The following is a 21,697-nucleotide window of genomic DNA, read 5'->3' on the forward strand; positions in this document are numbered from 1 at the left end:
AAGTTTCCTATACTTGGAGAAAGTTGCAATATTATATAGAGAGTGGTCTGGCTGGTCTTGTAGTACTGTTAGTGGCATTTAAAATAGTGTGCTGAACAACATTGCTTCCAGATATGGGTGGCCTGCTAGGGCTTCCTCTGGGAATTGAACATGATTGGGAACATGCTTGGAGGCCACGCAGAGCAGGACAAGCTGTGAGAAGAGGGAGGAGGAGGAGGATGACCAGTGCATCTGACGGCTGCAGTTTACGAAAGAGGTCAGTGACTGAGATTTGTCAACTGTTGCAGGCACAACTGCAACCTCAGAGCAGGGCAAGAACAGCATTGCCTGTGGCTGTCAAGATATCTGTGGTGCTTAATTGTTTTGGCTCTGGCTCCTTTCAGGCTGCTGCTGGTGATATAAGTAACATTTTGCAGTTTGCAGTGCACTGATGTAAGGGAGGTCACTGATGCTTTGCACGCACTCCAAGACAGATTCATCACATTGCCTCTTGACAGAGACAAGCAGCATGAGCGAACACGAGGGTTCACGAGTGCACAGCAGGCCCACAACAAGAGGCAAGCTGCCACATGGAACATCATCAAGCACAACATAGGCATCCTCAAGCAACTTTTCTACTGCCTGGACCGCTCTGGAGGAGCCCTGCAGTACTCAGAGGAGAGGGGGGAATCAGACACTGACGGGAGAAAGGATTCAGAGTCGGAGGGCAGAGAGGGAAACGGACCATGGCACGAATCGGGAACAAACTCTGAGTCAAGGCGGGGGATCAGATTTAAGGGGAAATTATAATCAGACACTGAGCAGAGAGGGGGAGTGACAAATTGAGGATCAGGAAGAGTCTGAGGGAAGAGGGTGAATCAGACACTCGGGGGATAACAGATCATATACTGAGGGGAGAGAGAGAAAATGAGATCCTGGGGGGTGGTGGGATCAGACTCTGAGTGAAGGGGAAATCGGATCTGAGGGGAGAATGGAAACCAGACACTGAGGATTGGGGATCATAAACTCAGGAAAGTGCGGGAATCAGACATTGAGGGAACAGGGTGTCAGTCACTTTGGGAAGACGGGGAATGAGGCCCTGAGGCGGAATCAGAATCGGAGGAAAGGGGGAGATGAGACCCTGTGGACAGAAGGAGAATCAGATACAGAAGGAGGGGGATTCAGGGCCTGAGGAGAGGGACACCCTGATATTGAGGAGGGAATCGGAGTCTGAGGGGAGCGGAAAACCAATATTGTGGGGAAAGGGAGAATCTGATGGTGAGGGAAGTGGGTGAATCAGACTCTGAGGGGAGAACAGAGGAGATACTGAGGGGAGAGAGGGAATCAGACCCTGGGGGGAGATGAACTCAGACTCTGGGTGAAGGAGTGAATCAGATCTGAGGGGAGAATGGGAACCAGGTACTGAGAAGAGGGGGAATGATAAACTGAAGTGAAGAAGTGGAATCAGAAACTGAGGGAGCTGGAAATCGGATACTGACGGTAGAGGGGGAATGTGATGTATGGGGTAAAGGGGAAATGGAGACAGTCCATCAATCTGAACAACTTTCCATTTATTGCCCCCGTGATGCGAATCCTTACAATTCTGAAGAAACAATAGCGTTTTCCAAAATCCATGGTGAAAATATTGGTACAAATCGATGGAACATTGAGCTGGAACGAGGCGCTGGTTGTGATCTTCCATCGGGGATTTTCCAGTCGCTGGTTGAGGAATCTCCAACTTTTAGATTCCTCACCTCAGAAACTCCTGCAGCCCGATTTCACTTTTCGAATCTAATGCCACATTGCCAGAATGGCAGTGAAAGCTCCCAGCATCATCCAGCCGCACACCCACAGGACTCGGCAGCTCCGGCGGTCTCTCTGGGGTCACATTTCGCCTTCCAGAGTTTCATTCAGTGACAAGAACCGTTTTCGGAACTGAACCCGATCCGGTTTCTGACCCTTCAGATAGGCGCTTTCCCCTGGCTCAATTGAACATGGATTTGGCGAGTGTTTGTAGATTTTGGATTGTGTGGGTCTTGTTTCCCGGGACCCTGAGTCTGGGCTGTGAGAGGCTGCAGTTACAGCAAGTTCTCAACATAGAGACTCTGAGCAAACTGAATGAAATGGTGAGTTTAACCATCATCCAGAGCCGGATACGAACCACACAGGGTCTGTTGTGAAAAGTTATAATAGGAGAAATAGTTTGGGGTTTTGCAACTTTATTCAATTAAAAGTCACTGATTCTCCTGTATTTCTTTCTCTGGGCTGTCTGTGACGGTGATGATCTTCTGTTTCAGGGCGGTCCCTTTCCCCGACAGTGTGTTGAAGAGAGGCCCTCACTGAAAACCAAGTCCTTGAACCTGGTGAAACTTTCAGGGGGTTTACAGGTGAGTGAACACTGGATTTTATTTTATTTTATTCAAACAGGTGGTTTATGGAAACTATGAGTAAGATCACCAACATTATCAGAACTTTAATCAGGAAATTTACATCCAGTGTTGGCCGCCCATTGATGTGAAAGTTGCAGGAGAACTATTCACTCGCTCTATCTCATTCTCTCTAATTATCTCACTGTCTCGAACTATTTCAGTCCCTCTAACTAGCTCACTCCCTCTAAGTCTAAACCTAGCCGCGCTTCTGGCCGAGCTGTTCCAGTACAGCAACAACACTGGCATCTACCCGACAATGTGGAAAATTGCCCAGGTTTGTCCTATCCACGAAAAGCAGGACAAATCCAATCCAGCCAATTACTGCCCCATCAATCTACTCTCAATCATCAGCAAAGTGATGGAAAGTGTCGTTGATAGTGCTATCAAGAGGCACTTACTCACCAATAACCTGCTCACCGATGCGCAGTTTGGGTTCCACCAGGACCACTCGGCTCCAGACCGATTTACAGCCTTGGTCCAGACATGGACAAAAGAGCTGAATTCCAGGGGTGAGGTGAGAGTGACTGCTCTTGACATCAAGGCAACATTTGACTGAGTGTGGAAGCAAGGAGCCCTAGTAAAATTGAAGTCACTGGGAATCAGGGGGAAAACTCTCCAGTGCTGGAATCATACCTAGCACAGAGGAAGATGGTAGTGGTTGTTGGAGGCCAATCATCTCAGCCCCAGGACATTGCTGCAGGAGTTCCTCAGGGCAGTGTCCTCGGCCCAACCATCTCCTGTATAAAGCATTGGTTAGGCCACAGCTTGAGTACTGTTTACAGTTCTGGTCACCACATTACAAGAAAGATGTGTTTGCACTAGAGAAGGTACAGAGGAGATTTACGAGGATGTTGCCAGGGCTGGAGATTTTTAGCTATGAGAAAAGATTGGATAGGCTGGATTTGTTTGCTTTAGAACAAAGGAGGCTGAGGGGAGATTTAATTGAGGTATATAAAATTATGACAGGACTAGATAGAATGGATAGAGAGGACCTATTTTTCCTTAGAAGAGGGGTCAGTGACCAGAGGGCATAGATAAAATGTAGTTGGTAGAAGAATTAGAGGAGAGCTGAGGAGAATTTTTCACCCAGTGAATGGTGGGGGCCTGCAACTCACTGGCTGAACTCATTTAAAAAGCACTTGAATGTGAACTTGAAGTGCCGTAACCTACAGGGCTATGAACCAAATGCTGGAAAGTGGGATTAAGCTGGCATGGACATAATGGGCCGAATGGCCTCCTTCTGTGCTGTAACATTCTATGATTGTATGATTCAGCTGCTTCATCAATGACCTTCCCAACATCATAAGGTCAGAAGTGGGGATGTTCGCTGATGATTGCACAATGTTCAGTTCCGTTTGCAACCCCTCAGATAATGAAGCACTCCGTGCCCGCATGCTGCAAGACCTGGACAACATCCAGGCTTCGGCTGATAAGTGGCAAGTAACATTCCCGCCAGACAAGTGCCAGGCAATGACTATCTCCAGCAAGAGAGAGTCTAACCACCTCCCCATGACATTCAACATGCAGCATTAACATCACCGAATCCCCCACCATCAACAACCTGGGGGTCACCATTGACCAGAAACGTAACTGGACCAGCCACATAAATACTGCGACTGCAAGAGCAGGTCAAAGGCTGGGTATTCTGTGGTGAGTGACTCACCTCCTGACTCCCCAAAGCCTTTCCACCGTCTACAAGGTACAAGTCAGGAATGTGATGGAATACTCTCCACTTGCCTGGATGAGTGCAGCTCCAACAACACTCAAGAAGCTCGACACCATCCAGGACAAAGCAGCCCTCTTGATTGGCACCCCATCCACCACCTGAAACATTCACTCCCTTCATCACTGGTGCACCATGGCTGCATTGTGCACCATCTACAGGATGCACTGCAGCAACTTGCCAAGGCTTCTTTGACAGCACCTCCCAAACCCGTGACCTCTACCACCTAGAAGGACAAAGGCAGCAGGCACATGGGAACAGCACCACCTGCATGTTCCCCTCCAATTCACACACCATTCTGACTTGGAAATACATTGCCGTTCCTTCGTTGTCGCTGGATCAAAATCCTGGAACTCCCTACCTAACAGCACTGTGGGAGAACCTTTCATCACACGGACTGCAGCGGTTCAAGAATCATAGAATCATAGAAAGGTTACAGCATGGAAGGAGGCCATTTGGCCCATCGAGTCTGTGCCAGAATGCTCTAAGGCTCATCACCACCTTCTCAAGGGCAATTAGGGATGGGCAATAAATGCTAACCATGCTAGCGACACCTTCATCCCATGAATGAATAAAAAAAAAATCTCACTCCCTCTAATCTCCTCACTCCCTCTAACCATCTCACTCCTTCCAATAATTTCATGCACTTTAACCATCTGACTCCCTCTTTTCATCTCACTCCCTTTAACCATCTCACTCCTGAGCTGCAATGATTGGCTGTGTGGTATGCACCATCCTAGGCAGCTTAACTCATAGAATTACAGAATGGTCCAGCACAGGAAGCCATTTTGCCCATCGTGCCTGTGCCAATTCTTTGAAAGAGCAATCCAATTAGTCCCACTCTCCTCCCCTTACCTCATAGCGCTGAAAAATGTTCCCATCAATTTATCCAATTCTCTTTTGAAAGTTGTCATTGAATCTGCTTCCACCACCCTTTCAGGCAGTGCATTCCAGATCATCTATGTAAAAAAAATTCTTATCATCTCGCGTCTGGTTCATTTGCCCATTACCTTAAATCTGTGTCTTTTAGTTACCGACCCTTCTGCCTCTGGTAACAGTTTCTCTTTATTTACACTATCAAAACCCTGTGAACACATCCATTAAATCTCCCCTTAACCGTCTCTGCTCAAAGAGAACAACCCCAGCTGCTCTAGTCGCTCCACGTACCTGAAGTCCCGCATCCCTGGTACCATTCTAGTGAATCTGCACTGCACCCTCTCAAAGGTCTTGGCATCCTTCCTAAAGAGTGGTGCCCAGAATTGGACACAATATTACAGCTGGGGCCTAACCAGTGATTTATAAAGGTATAGCATATCGCCCTTGCTTTTGTAATCTATGCCTCTGTTTATAAAGCCAAGGACCCTGTAAGCTTTTTTAACAGCCTTCCCAACTTATCCTGCCACCTACAAAGATTTCCTTACATACTTCTCCAGGTATTCCTGTGCCCACACCCCCTTCAAAATTGTACCATTTAATTTATATTGCCTCTCCGCATTCTTTCTACCAAAATGCATCACTTCACACTTCTCTGTCTTAAATTTCATCTGGCATGTGTCTGCCCATTTCACCAGTCTGTCTCTATCCTCCTGAAGTCTATTACTGTGCATCTCACTGCTTACTACAATTCCAAGTTTCGTGCCATCTGCAAACTTTGAAATTATGTCCTGTATACCCAAGTTTGATTTTGTTTAGATTAGTTATGGAAAAGGAGAAGGAGGAATGTAGAGTAAAAATACTTAATTGGAGTAGGGCCAATTTCAGTGGATTGAGAATGGATCTGGCCCGGGTAAACTGGAATCAAAGATGGGCAGGCAAAACTTTAATCGAACATTGGGCAGCCTTTAAAGAGGCAATGGTTCAGGTACAGTCTAGATACATTCCCACAATGGGGAAAGGTAGAGCAACCAAAGCCAGAGTTCCCTGGATGATGAAAGAGATGGAGAGTAAGATAAAGAAGAAAAAGGGGGCATATGACAGATGTCAGGTTGATAACACAAGTGAGAACCAGACTGAATATAGAAAGTACAGAGAAGTGAAAAGGGAAATAAGAGAGGCAAAGAGAGAGTATGGGAATAGACTGCTAACATAAAAGGGAATCCAAAAGCCTTCTATAGGCATAAAAATAGTAAACGGGGAGTAAGAGGAGGGATAGAGCCGATTAGGGACCAAAAAGGGGATCTGTGGATGGAGGCAGAGGGCATGGCTGAGGTACTAAATGAGTACTTTGCATCTGTCTTTACCAAGGAAGAAGATGCTGCCAAAATCACAGTAAAAGAGGAGGTAGTTGAGATACTGGATGGGCTAAAAATTGATAAAGAGGAGGTACTAGAAAGGCTGGCTGTACTTAAAGCAGATAAGTCTCACGTTCTGGATGGGATGCATCCTAGGTTGCTGAGGGAAGTAAGGGTGGAAATTGCAGAGGTGATAGCCATAATCTTCCAATCCTCCTTAGAAATGGAGGTGGTGCCAGAGGACTGGAAAATTGTAAATGTTACACCCTTGTTCAAAAAAGTGTGCAAGAATAAACCCAACAAATACAGGCCAGTCAGTTTAACTCGGTGGTGGGGAAGCTTTTAGAAATTATATTCCAGGACATAATTAAAGTCACTTGGACAAGTGTGGATTAATAAAGGAAAGCCATCCCGGATTTGTTAAAGGTAAATTGTGTTTAACTAACTTGATTGAATCTTTTGATGAGGTATCTCCGAGGGTTGATGAGGGAAATGCAGTTGATGTTGTGTATGTGGACTTTCAAAAGGTGTTTGATAAAGTGCCACATAATAGGCTTGTCAGCAAAATTGAAGCCCTTGGAAAAAAAGGGGCAGTGGCAGCATGGCTACGAAATTGGCAAAGTGACAGGAAACAGAGCAGTGGTGAACAGTTGTTTTTCGTACTGCAGGAACGTATACGGTGGTGTTCCCCAGTGCTTGGTACTTGGACCACTGCTTTTTTGATATATATTAATGACTAGGACTTGGGTGTACAGGGCACAATTTCAAAATTTGCATATAACATAAAACTTGGAAGTGTAGTAAACAGTGAAGAGGATAGTAATAGACTTCAAGAGGACATAAACAAGCTGGTGGAATGGGCGGACACGTGGCAGATAAAATTTAACTTGGAGAAGTGCAAATTGACACACTTTGGCAGGAAGAATGAGGAGAGGCAATATAAACTAAATTGTACAATTCTAAAGAGGGTGCAGGAACTGAAAGACCTGGGGTCTATGTGCACAAATCTTTGAAGGTGGTAGGACAGGTTGAGAAAGCGGTTAAAAAAGCATACGGGATCCTGGGCTTTATAAATAGAGGCACAGAGTACAAAAGCAAGGAAGTTATGTTGAACCTTTATAAAACACTGGTTCAGCCACAGATGGAGTATTGTGTCCAATTCTGGGCACCGCACTTTAGGAAGGATGTGAAAGCCTTAGAGAGGGTGCAGAAAAGATTTACTAGAACGGTTCCAGGGATGAGGGACTTCAGTTACATGGATAGTCCGGAGAAGCTGCGGTTGTTCTCTTTACAGCAGAGATTATTATGATGAGATTTGATAGAAGTGTTCAAAATCATGAAGGGTTTAGATAAAGTAAATAAAGAGAAACTTAGCAGTGGCGGAGGGGTTGATAACCAGAGCACACAGATTTAACATGATTGGCATAAGAACCAAAAGCAACATGAGGAAAAACTTCTTTATGCAGTGAGTAGTTATGATCTGGAATGCGCTGCCTGAAATGGTGGTGGAAGCAGATTCGATCATGGCTTTCAAAAAGGAATTGGATAAATACTTAAACGGAACAAATTTGCAGGGCTACAGGCAAAGAGCAGGGGAATGGGACTAACTGGATTACCCTTACAAAGAGCCGGCATGGGCTCGATGGGCCAAATGGCCTCCTTCTGGGGCGCTGTAACCATTCAAAGATTCTATGAAGCCCAGGAAATTAATAAAAATCAAAAAGAGCAGTGGTCCTAATACTGACCCCTGGGGGACACCACTGTATACTTCCATTCAATCTGAAAAACAACCATTCAACATTACTCTCTGCTTTCTGTACCTTAGCCAATTTCGCATCCACGCTGCCACTACTCCCTTAATCCCATGGGCTTCAGTGTTGCTAACAAGTCTATTATGTGATACTTTATCAAAAGCCTTTTAAAAGTCCATATACACAACATCAACTGCACTGCCTTCATCAACTCTCTCTCTTACTTCCTCAAAGAACTCAATCAAGTTAGTCAAACACGATTTGCCTTTGATAATACAATGCCGCCTGTCATTTATTAACCCATATTTTCCAAGTAACAATTAATTTAGTTTCAATTTATTGTCTCTAAAAGTTTCCCCATTACCATCGTTAGGCTGACTGGCCTGTTGTTGTCAGGTTTATCCCTCTCCCCTTTTTTTGAACAGGGGTGAAACATTTGCAATCCTCCAGTCCTCTGGCAATGCTTCCATATCTAAGGAGGATTAGAAAATTGTGGCCAGAGCCTCCGCTATCTCCAATCTTACTTCCCTCAGCAACCTAGGCTGCATCCCATCCGGACCGGATGAACACCATTCCTTTGACTACCTTTTTACTATTTGTAAGCATATATAAGACTTTTGGGTTCACTTTTATTTTATCCATTAATCTGTTCCCATATACTCTCTTTGCCCCCTCTTATTTCCTTTTTCAGTTCTCCCTTGTACTCCCTGTATTCAGCTTGGTTCTCCACTGTATTATGTGCCTGGCATTTATCATAAGCCTCCTTTTTCTGTTTAATTTTTATCTCTATATCTTTAGTCATTCAGAGAATTCTAGCTTTGGAAGCCCTTCCTTTCCCCCTCATGGGACTATGTCTACTCTCTACCCAAACTATCTCCTCTTTGAAGGCCCCTATTGATCATTTACTGTTTTACCTGCCAATCTTTGAATCCAATCCACCTGGTCCAGATCCCCTTTCAACTCACTGAAATTAGTCCTCCTGCAGTTGAGTATTTTCACATTTTATTGTTCCTTCTCCTTTTCCATAACTACTCTAATCCTAAATAGGAACAGACCCCCATCTAATGTCGTTGTGTATATTTTGCTCAGACCCAGGACAGGATCCAGATTGTCCATCAAACACTGCGTCACTTCATCAAAATCTACAGCATGAACCTGGGCTCGGTCACATGGCCCCAGGACAAGATGGAAAACTTCCGACTTCTCCTGGATCGGCAGCTCGAAGAGCTAGAGGAATGTATCAAGAAACCGGGCTCAGAGTCCAGACCGAGGAGAAATGCCGCCATTCACAAATACTTCAGGAAACTGAGAATATTTCTCAAACAGAAGGTGGGACAATTGCTATTTGACTGTGCGATTACTGACAGATAATTAATTTCACCCAATTTAAATCTGTTCATTCTCTAATGTATTTTCCTGAATATTTCTCTTTTTCAGAGATTCAGTGTTTGCGCCTGGGAAATAATCCGCGCCGAGACCAGGGCCCGTTTACAACAGATTCTTTTCATAACGGCACAAATCAGAAGAAAAAATTGAAGATTTTCAAAAGACATGTTTAATAGAGACTGGGAACAATTAATATTTAATTAAAAGACCATCTATTTATAAAAAATATTTATATTTTAACAGCCATTATATTGTATTACTGTAAACACACAATTTGCAGCTAAGTGACTGATGGAGAAACAATGAATGTCTTGATATTGTTCTAAATTTGACTATTTATTTCAATTTATTGATATTTATTTATGTGATATTTACCTGTGATGAAGTGTTAAAGGTTTCACTGGGGGAATCCTGATTCTGCCCCTTCCTTTATAGACTGGCAACTGCTACAATGAAAAGTTTCATTTCAGATTCGCTCTGTAGAGCATCTTATTCCACTGGCTGGTTTTCCAGTGTCAGCTCTCTGTACTGATCCACCCAGCGGACACTACTTTTGCTCCTCATCGCATCTGAATTTAATTTATTGTCATGATGTCTTCATACAGTAAAATGATACAGCTTTTACACAGTGTGTATAGGGAAAAATGAGAAGAGTAAACTTAAAGATTTTCCAATGACTTGTTTAATCCAGACTGAGAACGATAATAAGTTATGTTAAAGGCTCTGAATTTCTAAAATATTGTATTTTTTGTAATGAAAAGTACTATTCATTTTACAATGTTATCAGCTTAGCTCAGCGGTAACACTCTGAGTCAGAAGGTTGTTAGTTCCAGCCCCATTCCATAGGGAAACTGTTCCATTGCCATTCAGCTTTGTGAGGCTCCTTATTCCAGTTGCTGATCTTCCAGTGACAACTCTCTGCACTGGATTGCCCTGCCAATACCCAGCTCGGTCACTGGATTACAGAGTGAAGTCAGGATTTCAAAGGTTGGGCTCCAGATCGATGCCCCCTGACCTTAACCCTGACCCGCTCTGACCTTTTAGTTTCTGCTCTCCCAGCGGCCAGCACTTCAATTCGTCTCAGGGTCATCTTAATTTATTGATATTTATCATCGTGATCTCTACATCCAATGAAATGTTAAAGTTTTATACAATGTGTAATGTGAGTTCAAAAAGAAATATTAATTTATTGATATTTATTAAGAGTTGGGGAATAGACGATGTTTTTCTAAACTGGAAACTTTTTGTACTGAATGAAGACTGTGTGTAAATAAATGATTTTAATGATAACACTTTTACTGGAGTGATATTCATTTCCCATTTGTGTCTGTCAGTTTCTCATACTCACTATAAATGCTCTGGATTCTTTTACCTGTTGCCTGTTACTGTGACTCTCTCTGCTATATTTTCCTCTCTCCATCGTCTGATTGTTTCTCTCCAGTCAAAGCCTATCACCCCCATTTGAACCCATTGGATCCGATTTTTACATCTCCTAGACAGTACCACAGTTTTGCTCATCTGCTACTCAACTCCGTATTCTGTATTCTCCCTCTAAATGAGAGACGATAGAGCCTGAGGTGTTGAGCAGGAAAGGGGCAATTGAATCATAGAATCATACAGCACAAAAGAAACAATTCGGACCATTGTACCTGTGCCTGCTCTTTGAAAGAGCCATCCAATTAGTCCCACTCTGCAGCCCTCTATCCATAGCCCTGCAATTTTTTTCCCTTCAAGTATTTATCCAATTCCTTTTGAAAGTTATTATTGAATCTGCTTCCACCATTTTTTCAGACAGTGCATTCCAGATCATAACAACTCGCTGTGGAAAAAAAAATTCTCCTCATTTTGTCTCTGATTCTTTTGCCAATCACTTTAAATCTGTGGCCTATGGTTACTGACCCTTCTGCTACTGGAAACATTTTCTCCATATTTATGCAATCAAAAACCTTCTTGATTTTGACCATCTATATTAAATCTCGCCTTAACCTTCACCAATCTAAGGAGAACAACCCCATCTTCACTAGTCACTCCATGAAGTCCCACATCCCTGATACCATTTTAGTCAATTACCTCTGCACCCTCTCTAAGGCCTTGACATTGTTCCTAAAGTATGGCACTCAGATTGAACACAATACTCTAACTGGGGTCTAACCAGTGATTTATAAAGGTTCAGCATAACTTCCTTGCTTTTGTACTCTACGCCTCTGTTTATAAAACCAAGGAGACCGTGTGATTTTAACGACCTTCTCAACCTGTCCTGCTACCTTCAAATATTTGTGTACCTGAACTCCAGGTCTCTCTGTTCCTGCACCCCCTTTAAAACTGTACCATTTCGCTTATATTGCCTCTCTTCATTCTTCTTACCAAAACGCATTACTTCACACCTCTCTATGTTAAATTTCATCTGCAATATGTCTGTCAATTTCATTTGTCGCTCACCCACTCTCCCATCAACATCCCTACCTCTTTTCATTTGAACTATCTGAGCCAGTTGCCAGTTTATGCAATCAGACGGTCAAGTTCACATCGGCCAGAGACATTATAAATGTCGGCATAGCAATTTATAATGGAACAAAGTTAATACAAAAAGTGTGACACAAATGTGACATCAGGAAGTCAAGTGATGCAGAAGGAAGTGTATTAATATATTAAAGATAGATGTGCACATAAGATTCCTTGCTAATTCCCAGCATGTTGCCCCCCAGTGCTTTTCAGACGCCCTTTTAAACTTCCTGATCCACTTTTCGCCTCCCTTCTGAACCCCCTTTTAATAATTATTAAAGCATTAGCCTGTTTTATAGGATTTTTACATTTCAGTTTTACTCTAAGCTCTCCCTATAACCATTGATCCCCAGCCTTAGAAGGTCAATCAAAAATGCCAAAACTAAACGATTTGATGAAAAGGTTTTCACCAACACGGTCACAGTAAAAGAGGAGGTAGCTTTTTTTTATTCATTCAGGGGATGTGGGCATCGCTGGCGAGGCCAGCATTTATTGCCCATCCCTAATTGCCCTTGAGAAGGTGGTGATGAGCCGCCTTCTTGAACTGCTGCAGTCCATGTGGTGAAGGTTCTCCCACAGTGCTGTTAGGAAGGGAGTTCCAGAATTTTGACCCAGTGACGATGAAGGAAGGCGATATATTTCCAAGTCGGGATGGTGTGTGACTTGGTGGGGAACGTGCAGGTGGTGTTGTTCCCATGTGCCTGCTGCCCTTGTCCTTCTAGGTAGTAGAGGTCACGGGTTTGGGAGGTGCTGTCAAAGAAGCCTTGGCGAGTTGCTGCAGTGCATCCTGTAGATGGTACACACTGCAGCCACAGTGCGCCATTGGTGAAGGGAGTGAATGTTTCGGGTGGTGGATGGGGTGCCAATCAAGCGGGTTGCTTTGTCCTGGATGGTGTTGAGCTTCTTGAGTGTTGTTGGAGTATTCCATCACATTCCTGAGTTGTGCCTTGTAGATGGTGGAAAGCGTTTGGGGAGTCAGGAGGTGAGTCACTCACTGCACAATACCCAGCCTCTGACCTGCTCTTGTAGCCACAGTGTTTATGCGGCTGGTCCAGTTAAGTTTCTGGTCAATGGTGACCCCCAGGATGTTGATGGTGGGGGATTCGGCGATGGTAATGCCGTTGAATGTCAAGGGGAGGTGGTTAGACTCTCTCTTGTTGGAGATGGTCATTGCCTGGCACTTGTCTGGCGCGAATGTTACTTGCCACTTATGAGCCCAAGCCTGGATGTTGTCCAGGTCTTGCTGCATGCGGGCTCGGACTGCTTCATTATTTGAGGGGCTGCGAATGGAACTGAACACTGTGCAGTCATCAGCGAACATCCCCATTTCTGACCTTATGATGGAGGGAAGGTCATTGATGAAGCCGCTGAAGATGGTTGGGCCTAGGACACTACCCTGAGGAACTCCTGCAGCTGAGATGATTGGCCTCCAACAACCACCACCATATTCCTTTGTGCTAGGTAGACTCCAGTTGAGATAATAGTTGGGCTAAAAATTGATAAAGAGGAGGTACTAGAAAGGCTGGCTGTACATAAAGTAGATAAGTCACCCGGCCCGGTGAGATGCATCCTAGGTTGCTGAGGGAAGCGCAGATGGTAATTACAGAGCTACTGGCCATAATCTTCCAATCCTCCTTAGCTTTGGGGGTGGTGCCAGAGGACTGGAGAATTCCAAATGTTACATCCTTGTTCAAAAAAGGGTGTAAGGATAAACTCAGCAGCTACAGGACAGTCAGTTCAACCTCAATGATGGGGAAACTTTTAGAAACAATAATCCGGAACAAAGTTAATAGTCACTTGGACAAATGTGGATGAATAAAGGAAAGCCAGCGCCTTTAATTAACTTGATTGAGTTTTTTGATGAGGTAACAGAGAAGGTTGATGAGGGCAATGGGGTTGACGTTGTTTACATGGACTTTCAAAAGGCGTTTGATAAAGTGCCACATAATAGGCTTACCAGCAAAATTGAAGACTATGGAATAAAAGGGTCTGTGACAGCATAGGTATGAAACCGGCTAAGTGACAGGAAACAGAGAGTATTGGTGAACAATTGTTTTTCGGACTGGAGGAAATTTCCCAGGTGTCGTTATTAGGACCACTGATTTTTTTGATATATATTAATGACTTGGACTTGGTTGTACAGGGCACATTTTCAAAATTTGCAGATGACACAAAACTTGGAAGTGTGGGAAACAGTGAGAAGGATAGTAATAGACTTCAAGAGGACATGGGCAGGCTGATGGAATGGGTGGACACATAGCAGATGAAATTTAATGCAGAAAAGTGCAAAATGATATATTTTGGCAAGAAGGATGAGGAGAGTCAATATAAACTAAACGGTACAATTTTAAAGCGGGTGCAGGAACAGAGAGATCTGGAGATCTATGTGCACAAATCTTAAAAAGCGTGCAGGATCCTGGACCTTCTAAATAGAGGCGTAGAGTACAAAAGCAAGGAAGTTACGTTGAACCTTTATAAAACCTGGTTAAGACACAACTGGAGTATTGTGACGAATTCTGTGCAGCGCACTTTAGGAAGGAGGTGAAGGCTTCAGAGAGAGTCCAGAAAGATTTAATGGAATGGTTCCAGGGATGAGGGACTTTAGTTACTTGGATAGACTGGAAACGATGGAATTGTTTTCCTTAGAGCAGAGAAGGTTGAGAGGAGATTTGATAGAAGTGTTCAAAATCATGAAACGTTTAGATAAAGTAAATAAAGAGAAACTGTTCTCATTGGCGGAAGGGTCGAGAACCGAAGGACACAGATTTAAGGTGTTTGGCAAAAGAAACAACGGTGACATGAGGAAAAACTTTCTTATGCAGCGAGTTGTTACAATCTGGAATGTGTTGCCTGAAAGGGTGGTGGAAGCAGATTCAATCATGGCTTTCAAAAAGGAATTGGATAAATATTTGAAGGGAAAAATTTGCAGGGCAACGAGAAAAAGTGGGGGAATGGGGCTAACTGGATTGCTCTTACAAAGAACTGGCACGGGCTCGATGGGCCAAATGGACTCCTTCTGTGCTGCAACCATTCTATGATTCTATGGTTCTAAGAGTCGGTAACCAGAGGACACAGATTTAAGGTAAAAACATTTGCAGGGCTATGGGAAAAGGGCAGGAGCATGGGACTAATTGGATAGAACGATCAAAGGGCTGGCACAGGCAAGGTGGGCTGAATGGTTTCTATTGTGCTGTATGATTCTATGATTGTATGATTCTATGAATCAATTCCCCCTTTCCTTCTCAACACCTCAGGCTCGATCCTCTCTAATTTAGAGGGAGAATATGGAATATGGAGTTTAGTAGCAGAAGAATAAAACTGTGGTAGCATCTAGGAGATAGAGGGGAACCAGTGGATGTGGCATATTTGGATTTTCAAAAGGCAATCGATAAGGTTCCACATAAAAGGTTATTACGCATGATAAGGGCTCATGGGGTTGGGGGTTATATATCAGCATGGATAGGTGATTGATTAACAGACAGAAAACAAAGAGCAGGGATAAACAGGTAATTTTCAGGTTGGCTGGCTGTAACTAGTGGGGATCAGTGCTTGAGCCTCAGCTGTTTACAATGTATATTAATGACTTAGATGAAGGGACCGAGTATAATGTATCCAAGCTTCCTGACGATACAAAGCCAGGTGGAAAAGTAAGCAGTGAGCAGGACACAAAGAGTCTGCAAAGAGATACGGACAGGTTAAGTGAGTGGACAAAAAGGAAGCAGATGGAGTATAATGTGGAGAAATGTGAGGTTATTCACTTTGGTAGGAAGAATAGCAAAACAGAATAATTTTAAATGATGAGAAACCATTAAAGGTTGGTAATCAGAGAGCTTTGGGTGTCCTCGTACAAGAAACACATAAAGTTAACATGCAGGAACAGCAAGCAATTAGAAAGGTAAATGGCATGTTGGCCTTTATTGCAAGGAGTTGGAGTACAAGAGTGAGGAAGTCTTGCTACAATTGTACAAGGCTTTGGCGAGACCACACCTGGAGTACTGTGTACAGTTTTGGTCTCTTTATCTAAGGAAGAATATACTTGCCTTAAAGGAGGTGCAACGAGGTTTCACTAGATTGATTCCTGGGATGAGAGGGTTGTCCTAAGAGGAGAGATTGAGTAGAATGGGCCTATACTCTCTGGAGTTTAGAAAAATGAGAATTGATCTTATTGAAACATATAAGATTCTGTGGGGGGTTGACAGGGTAGATGCTGAGTTAGTTTCCCGTGGCTGGAGAGTCTAGAACTAGGGGGTATAGTTTCAGGATAAGGGGTCGGGCATTTAGGACTTAGATGAGGAGTAATTTTTTCACTCAGAAGGTTGTGAATCTTTGGAATTCTCTACTCCAGAGAGCTGTGGATGCTGAGATGTTGAGTATATTCAAGGCTGAGATAGATAGATTTTTGGAATCTTAGGGAATCAAGTGATATGGGGATTGGGCGGGAAAATGGAGTTGAGGTCAAAGATCTGCCATGATCTGATTGAATGGCGGAGCAGGATCGAGGGGCCGTAAGGTCTACTCCTGCTCCTATTTCTTATGTTCTTGTGGATAATTGAGTCCAATGGGTTCAAGTGGGGTTAACATGCTTTGATTGGAGAGGAACAATCAGACAGTGCAGAGAGGATAATATAGTGGAGAGGGAGACATGGTAACAGGCAGCAGGGAGGAGAATCCAGAGCATTTATAGTGAGAAACTGACAGATACAAATGGGAAATGAATATCACTCCAGTAAAAGTGTTATCATTAAAATAATTTATTTACACAAAAGTTCTAATTCAGTATAAAAAGTTTTCAGTTTAGAAAAACATTAGCTATTCCCCAACTTTTAATAAATATCAATAAATTAATATTTCTTTTTGAACTCACATTACGCATTGTATAAAACTTTAACATTTCATTGGATGAAGAAATCACAATAATAAATATCAATAAATTAAGATGACCCTGAGACGAGTTGAAGTGCTGGCCGCTGGGAGAGCAGAAACTAAAAGGTCAGAGCAGGTCAGGGATAAGGTCAGGGGGCATCGGTCCGGAGCTCAACCTTTGAAATCCTGACTTCACTCTGTAATCCAGTGACTGAGCTGGGTATTGGCAGGGCAATCCAGTGCAGAGAGTTGTCACTGGAAGATCAGCAACTGGAATAAGGAGCCTCACAAAGCTGAATGGCAATGGAACAGTTTCCCTATGGAATGGGGCTGGAACCAACAACCTTCTGACTCAGAGTGTTACCGCTGAGCTAAGCTGACAACATTGTAAAATTAACAATACTTTTCATGTACATAAAATATAATATTTTAGAAATTCAGAGCCTTTAACATAACTTATCATCATTCTCAGTCTGAATTAAACAAGTCATTGGAAAATCTTCATGTTTACTCTTCTCATTTTTCTATTACACATTGTGTAAAAACTGTACCATTTGATTGCAGTGAAACTTTAACATTTCATCACAGGTAAATATTATACCAATAAATTAAAATAAATAATCAATCAAGAGATTTCTTGTTCTCTGTCAGTCACCTAGCTGCAAATTGTGTGTTTACAGCAATACAAGAAAACATCTTTTAAAATATAAATATTATTTATAAATAGATGGTCTTTTAAATAAATATTAATTGTTCCCAGTCTCTATTAAACATGTCTTTGGAAAGTCTTCAGTTTCTTCTTCTGATTTGTGCCGTTATGAAAAGGATCTGTTGTAAACGGGCCCTGGTCTCGGCGCGGATTATTTCCCAGGCGCAGTCACTGAATCTCTGAAAAAGAGAAATATTCAGGAAAATACATTAGAGAATGAACAGATTTAAATTGGGTGAAATGAACTATCTGTCAGTAATCAAACAGTCAAATATCAATTGTCCCACCTTCTGTTTGAGAAACTTTCTCAGTTTCCTGAAGTATTTGTGAATGGTGGCGTTTCTCCTCGGCCTGGACTCTGAGCCCGGTTTCTTGACACATTCCTCCAGCTCTTCGAGCTGCCGATCCAGGAGAAGCCGGAAGTTTTCCACCTTGTCCTGGGGCCATGTGACTGAGCCCAGGTTCATGCTGTAGATCTTGATGAAGTGGCGCAGTGTCTGATGGACAATCTGGATCCTGTCCTGGGTCTGAGCAAAATATACACAACGACATTAGAGGGGACCTGTTCCTGTTTAGATTTAGAGTAGTTATGGAAGATGACAAGGAACAATGAAACGTGAAAATACTCAACTGCAGGAGGGCTAATTTCAGTGAGTTGAAAGGGGATCTGGCCCAAGTGGATTGGATTCAAAGACTGGCAGGTAAAACAGTAAATGATTGATGGGGGCCTTCAAAGAGGAGATAGTTTGGGTACAGACTAGACACATACCCATGAGGGGGAAAGGAAAGGCATCCAAAGCCAGAGGTCCCTGGATGACTAAAGATATAGAGATAACAATTAAACAGAAAAAGGAGGCTTATTATAAATGCCAGGCTCATAATAAAGTGGAGAACCAAGCTAAATACAGAGTGCAGGGGAGGACTGAAAACGGAAAAATAAAGGGGGCAAAGAGAACAAATGGGAACAGATTAACCGGTAAGATAAAAGTGAACCCAAAAGTCTTTCATAAGCATATAAATAGTAAAAGGGTAGTTAAAAGGAATGGTGGGACTGATTAGGGACCAAAAAGGAGATCTTGTGGAGGTAGAGGGCATGGCTGATGTACTAAATGAGTTCTTTGCATCTTTCTTCACAAAAGAAGAGGATGCTGCCAATATCAAAGTTAAGGAGGAAGAAGTAGCAAAATTGGATAGGATAAAAATAGATTAGAGGAGGTACTTAAAAGGTTAACAGCTTTTAAAGTAGAAAAGTCACCCGGTCTAGATGGGATGCATCCTAGTTTGCTGAGGGAAGTAAGGGTGGAGATAATGGAGGCTCAGACCACAATCTTCCAATCCTCCTTTGACATGGGAGCAATGCCAGAGGACTGGAGGATTGAAAATGTTACACCCCTGTTCAAAAAAGGGGACAGGGATAAAGATAGTGTTGGGGAAACTTTTGGAGACAATAAGCTGAGACAAAATTAATTGTCACTTGGAAAAAAATGGGTTAATAAATGACAGGCAGCATGGATTTATTAAAGGCAAACCTTGATGAATTCTTTGATGAAGTAAGAGAGAGTTGATAAAGGTCGAGCGGTTGATGTTGTGTATATGGACTTTAAAAAGGCATTTGATAAAGTAGCACATAGTCCACTTGTTAACAAAACTGAAGCTCATGGGATTAAGGGGGTAGTTGCAACGTGGATGCAGAATTCACTAAGGTACAGAAAGAAGAGAGCAGTGATGAATGATTGTTCTTCAGACTGAATGGAAGATTATAGCATTAGGACCACTGCTCTCTTTGAAATATCATGGACTTGCGTATATAGTGCATAATTTCAAAGTGTACAGATGACACGAAATTTAGAATTGTAGTAAACAGTGAGGAGGATAGGAACAGACTTCAGGAGGTAGTAGACAGACTGGTGAAATGGGCAGACACATAGCAGATGAAATTTTACACAGAAAAATGTGAAATGATGCAGTTTGGTAGGAAGAATGTGGAGGGCCGATATAAACTAAATGGTACAATTTTGAAGTGCAGTGGGAACAGAGAGGCATGGGGGTGTATGTACTCAAATCTTTGAAGGAGGTAGGACAAGTTAAGAAGGCTGTTAAAAAAGCTTACAGGATCCTTGGCTTTAAAAACAGATGCATAGAGTACAAAAGCAAGGACAATGAGCTATACCTTTATGAATCATTGTTTCAGCCCCAGCTGTAATATTGTGTCCAATTCTGGGCAGCACATTTCAGGAAGGATGCCAAGACTTTAGAGATGGTACAATAGAGATTTACTAGAATGGTACCAGGGATGCGGGACTTCAGGTATGTGGAACGACTAGGAAACGGGAATTGTTCTCTTTGAGCAGAGACGGTTAAGGGGAGATTTAATAGAGGCGTTGAAAGGATTTTGATAGAGTAAATAAGGAGAAACTGTTTCAAGTGGCAGATGGGTCGGTAACTAAAGGACACAGATTAAAGGCAATTGGCAAATGAACCAGAGGCGAGAGGGTAAGAACTTTTTTAAACAGCGAGTTGTTATGATCTGGAATGCACTGCCTGAAAGGATGGTGGAAGCTGATTCAATAACTTTCAAAAGGGAATTGGATCAATTGAGGCGGTGCATTTTTCAGGGCTATGGGGAAAGGGCAGGAGAGTGGGACTAATTGGATTGCTCTTCAAAAACCTGACACAGGCACGATGGGCAAAATGGCCTCCTTCTGTGCTGGATCATTCTATAATTCTATGATTTAACCTGCTGGAGATGATGCATACCATAGAGCCAATCATCACAGCTCAGGAGTGAGATGGTTACAGGGAGTGAGATGAATACAGGGAGTCAGATAGTTAAAGGACATGGAGTGAGATGTCTAGAGGGTGTGAGATAGTTAGAGGAAGTGAGATAGGGGGAGTGAGATAGAGTGTGTGAGTAAGATAGTTAGAGGGAATGAGATAGGTAGATAGAGTAAGATAGTTAGAGAGAGTGAGCAAGAGAGAGTGAAATATCGCAAGTGAATATTTCTGCCATTTTCACATCAATGGGCGGCCAACACTGGATTTAAATTTCCTGATTAAAGTTCTGATAAGTTTGGTGATCTTACTCATAGTTTCCATAAACCGCCTTTTTGAATAAAATAATATCCAGTGTTCACTCACCTGTAACCCCTTCGAAAGTTTCATCAGGTTCAAAGACTTGGTTTTCAGCGAGAGCCTCTCTTCAACACACACTCGGGGAAAGGGACCGCCCTGAAACAGAAAATCATCACCGTTACAGACAGCCTAGAGAGAAATACAGGAGAATCAGTGGCTTTTAATTGAATCAAGTTACAAAACCCCAAACTATTTCTCCTGATATAACTTTTCACAACAGACCCTGTGTGGTTCGGATCCGGCTCTGGGTGATGGTTAAACTCACCATTTCATTCAGTTTGCTGAGAGTCTCTGTGTTGAGAACTTGCTGTAACTGCAGCCTCTCACAGCCCAGACTCAGGGTCCCGGACAAGACCCACACAATCCAAAATCTCCAAACACTCGCCAAATCCATGTTCAATTGAGCCTGGGGAAAGCGCCGATCTGAAGGGTCAGAAACCGGATCGGGTTCAGCTCCGAAAACGGTTCTTGTCACTGAATGAAACTCTGGAAGGCGAAATGCAGCCGCTTGAGATTCCAGAGCGACCGCCGGAGCTGCCGAGTCCTGTGGGTGTGCGGCTGAATGATGCTGGGAGCTTTCACTGCCATGCTGTCGGCTTTAAGAGGAGACACTGGCAATGTGTGGCATTAGATTCGAAAAGTGAAATCGGGCTGCAGGAGTTTCTGAGGTGAGGAATCTAAAAGTTGGAGATTCCTCAACCAGCGACTGGAAAATCCCCGATGGAAGATCACAACCAGCGCCTCGTTCCAGCTCAATGTTCCATCGATTTGTACCAATATTTCACCATGGATTTTGGAAAACCCTATTGTTTCCTCAGAATTGTAAGGATTCGCATCACGGGGGCACTAAAGGGGCAGTTGTTTAGATTGATGGACTGTCTCCATTTCCCCTTTACCCCATCACATTCCCCCTCTACCGTCAGTATCCGATTTCCAGCTCCCTCAGTTTCTGATCCCCTCCTCAATATCAGGGTGTCCCTCTCCTCAGGCCC

General features: G+C 43.2%; 2 protein-coding genes across 2 annotated transcripts; one reads left to right on the plus strand and one right to left on the minus strand.

The window, feature by feature from the left end:
- The first annotated feature begins 1,973 nt into the window (after window positions 1-1,973).
- Window positions 1,974-9,649, plus strand: LOC137300172 (interferon alpha-21-like). Its single transcript, XM_067969249.1, has 4 exons — window positions 1,974-2,105; window positions 2,277-2,366; window positions 9,203-9,442; window positions 9,551-9,649. The coding sequence occupies exons 1-4, from the start codon at window positions 1,974-1,976 to the stop codon at window positions 9,647-9,649; spliced, it is 561 nt and encodes a 186-aa protein (XP_067825350.1).
- An 8,004-nt stretch (window positions 9,650-17,653) lies between these two features.
- Window positions 17,654-21,099, minus strand: LOC137300173 (interferon alpha-21-like). Its single transcript, XM_067969250.1, has 4 exons — window positions 20,971-21,099; window positions 20,712-20,801; window positions 17,861-18,100; window positions 17,654-17,752 (listed from the first exon to the last, which is right to left on the minus strand). Exons 1-4 carry the CDS (start codon window positions 21,097-21,099, stop codon window positions 17,654-17,656), a joined length of 558 nt encoding a protein of 185 aa, XP_067825351.1.
- Between the last annotated feature and the right edge of the window lie 598 nt (window positions 21,100-21,697).

The sequence above is a fragment of the Heptranchias perlo genome, chromosome 30, assembly GCF_035084215.1.
Source record: "Heptranchias perlo isolate sHepPer1 chromosome 30, sHepPer1.hap1, whole genome shotgun sequence".
Taxonomy (NCBI): Eukaryota; Metazoa; Chordata; class Chondrichthyes; order Hexanchiformes; family Hexanchidae; genus Heptranchias; species Heptranchias perlo.

Coding starts and splice junctions, on each gene's coding strand:
- LOC137300172 (XM_067969249.1), top strand. CDS start 1,974: ATGGATTTGGCGAGTGTTTGTAGATTTTGGATTGTGTGGGTCTTGTTT. Junction 2,106..2,276: donor TGAGCAAACTGAATGAAATG/GTGAGTTTAACC, acceptor CTTCTGTTTCAG/GGCGGTCCCTTTCCCCGACA. Junction 9,443..9,550: donor GAATATTTCTCAAACAGAAG/GTGGGACAATTG, acceptor TCTCTTTTTCAG/AGATTCAGTGTTTGCGCCTG.
- LOC137300173 (XM_067969250.1), bottom strand. CDS start 21,099: ATGGATTTGGCGAGTGTTTGGAGATTTTGGATTGTGTGGGTCTTGTCC. Junction 20,802..20,970: donor TCAGCAAACTGAATGAAATG/GTGAGTTTAACC, acceptor TTTCTGTTTCAG/GGCGGTCCCTTTCCCCGAGT. Junction 17,753..17,860: donor GAAAGTTTCTCAAACAGAAG/GTGGGACAATTG, acceptor TCTCTTTTTCAG/AGATTCAGTGACTGCGCCTG.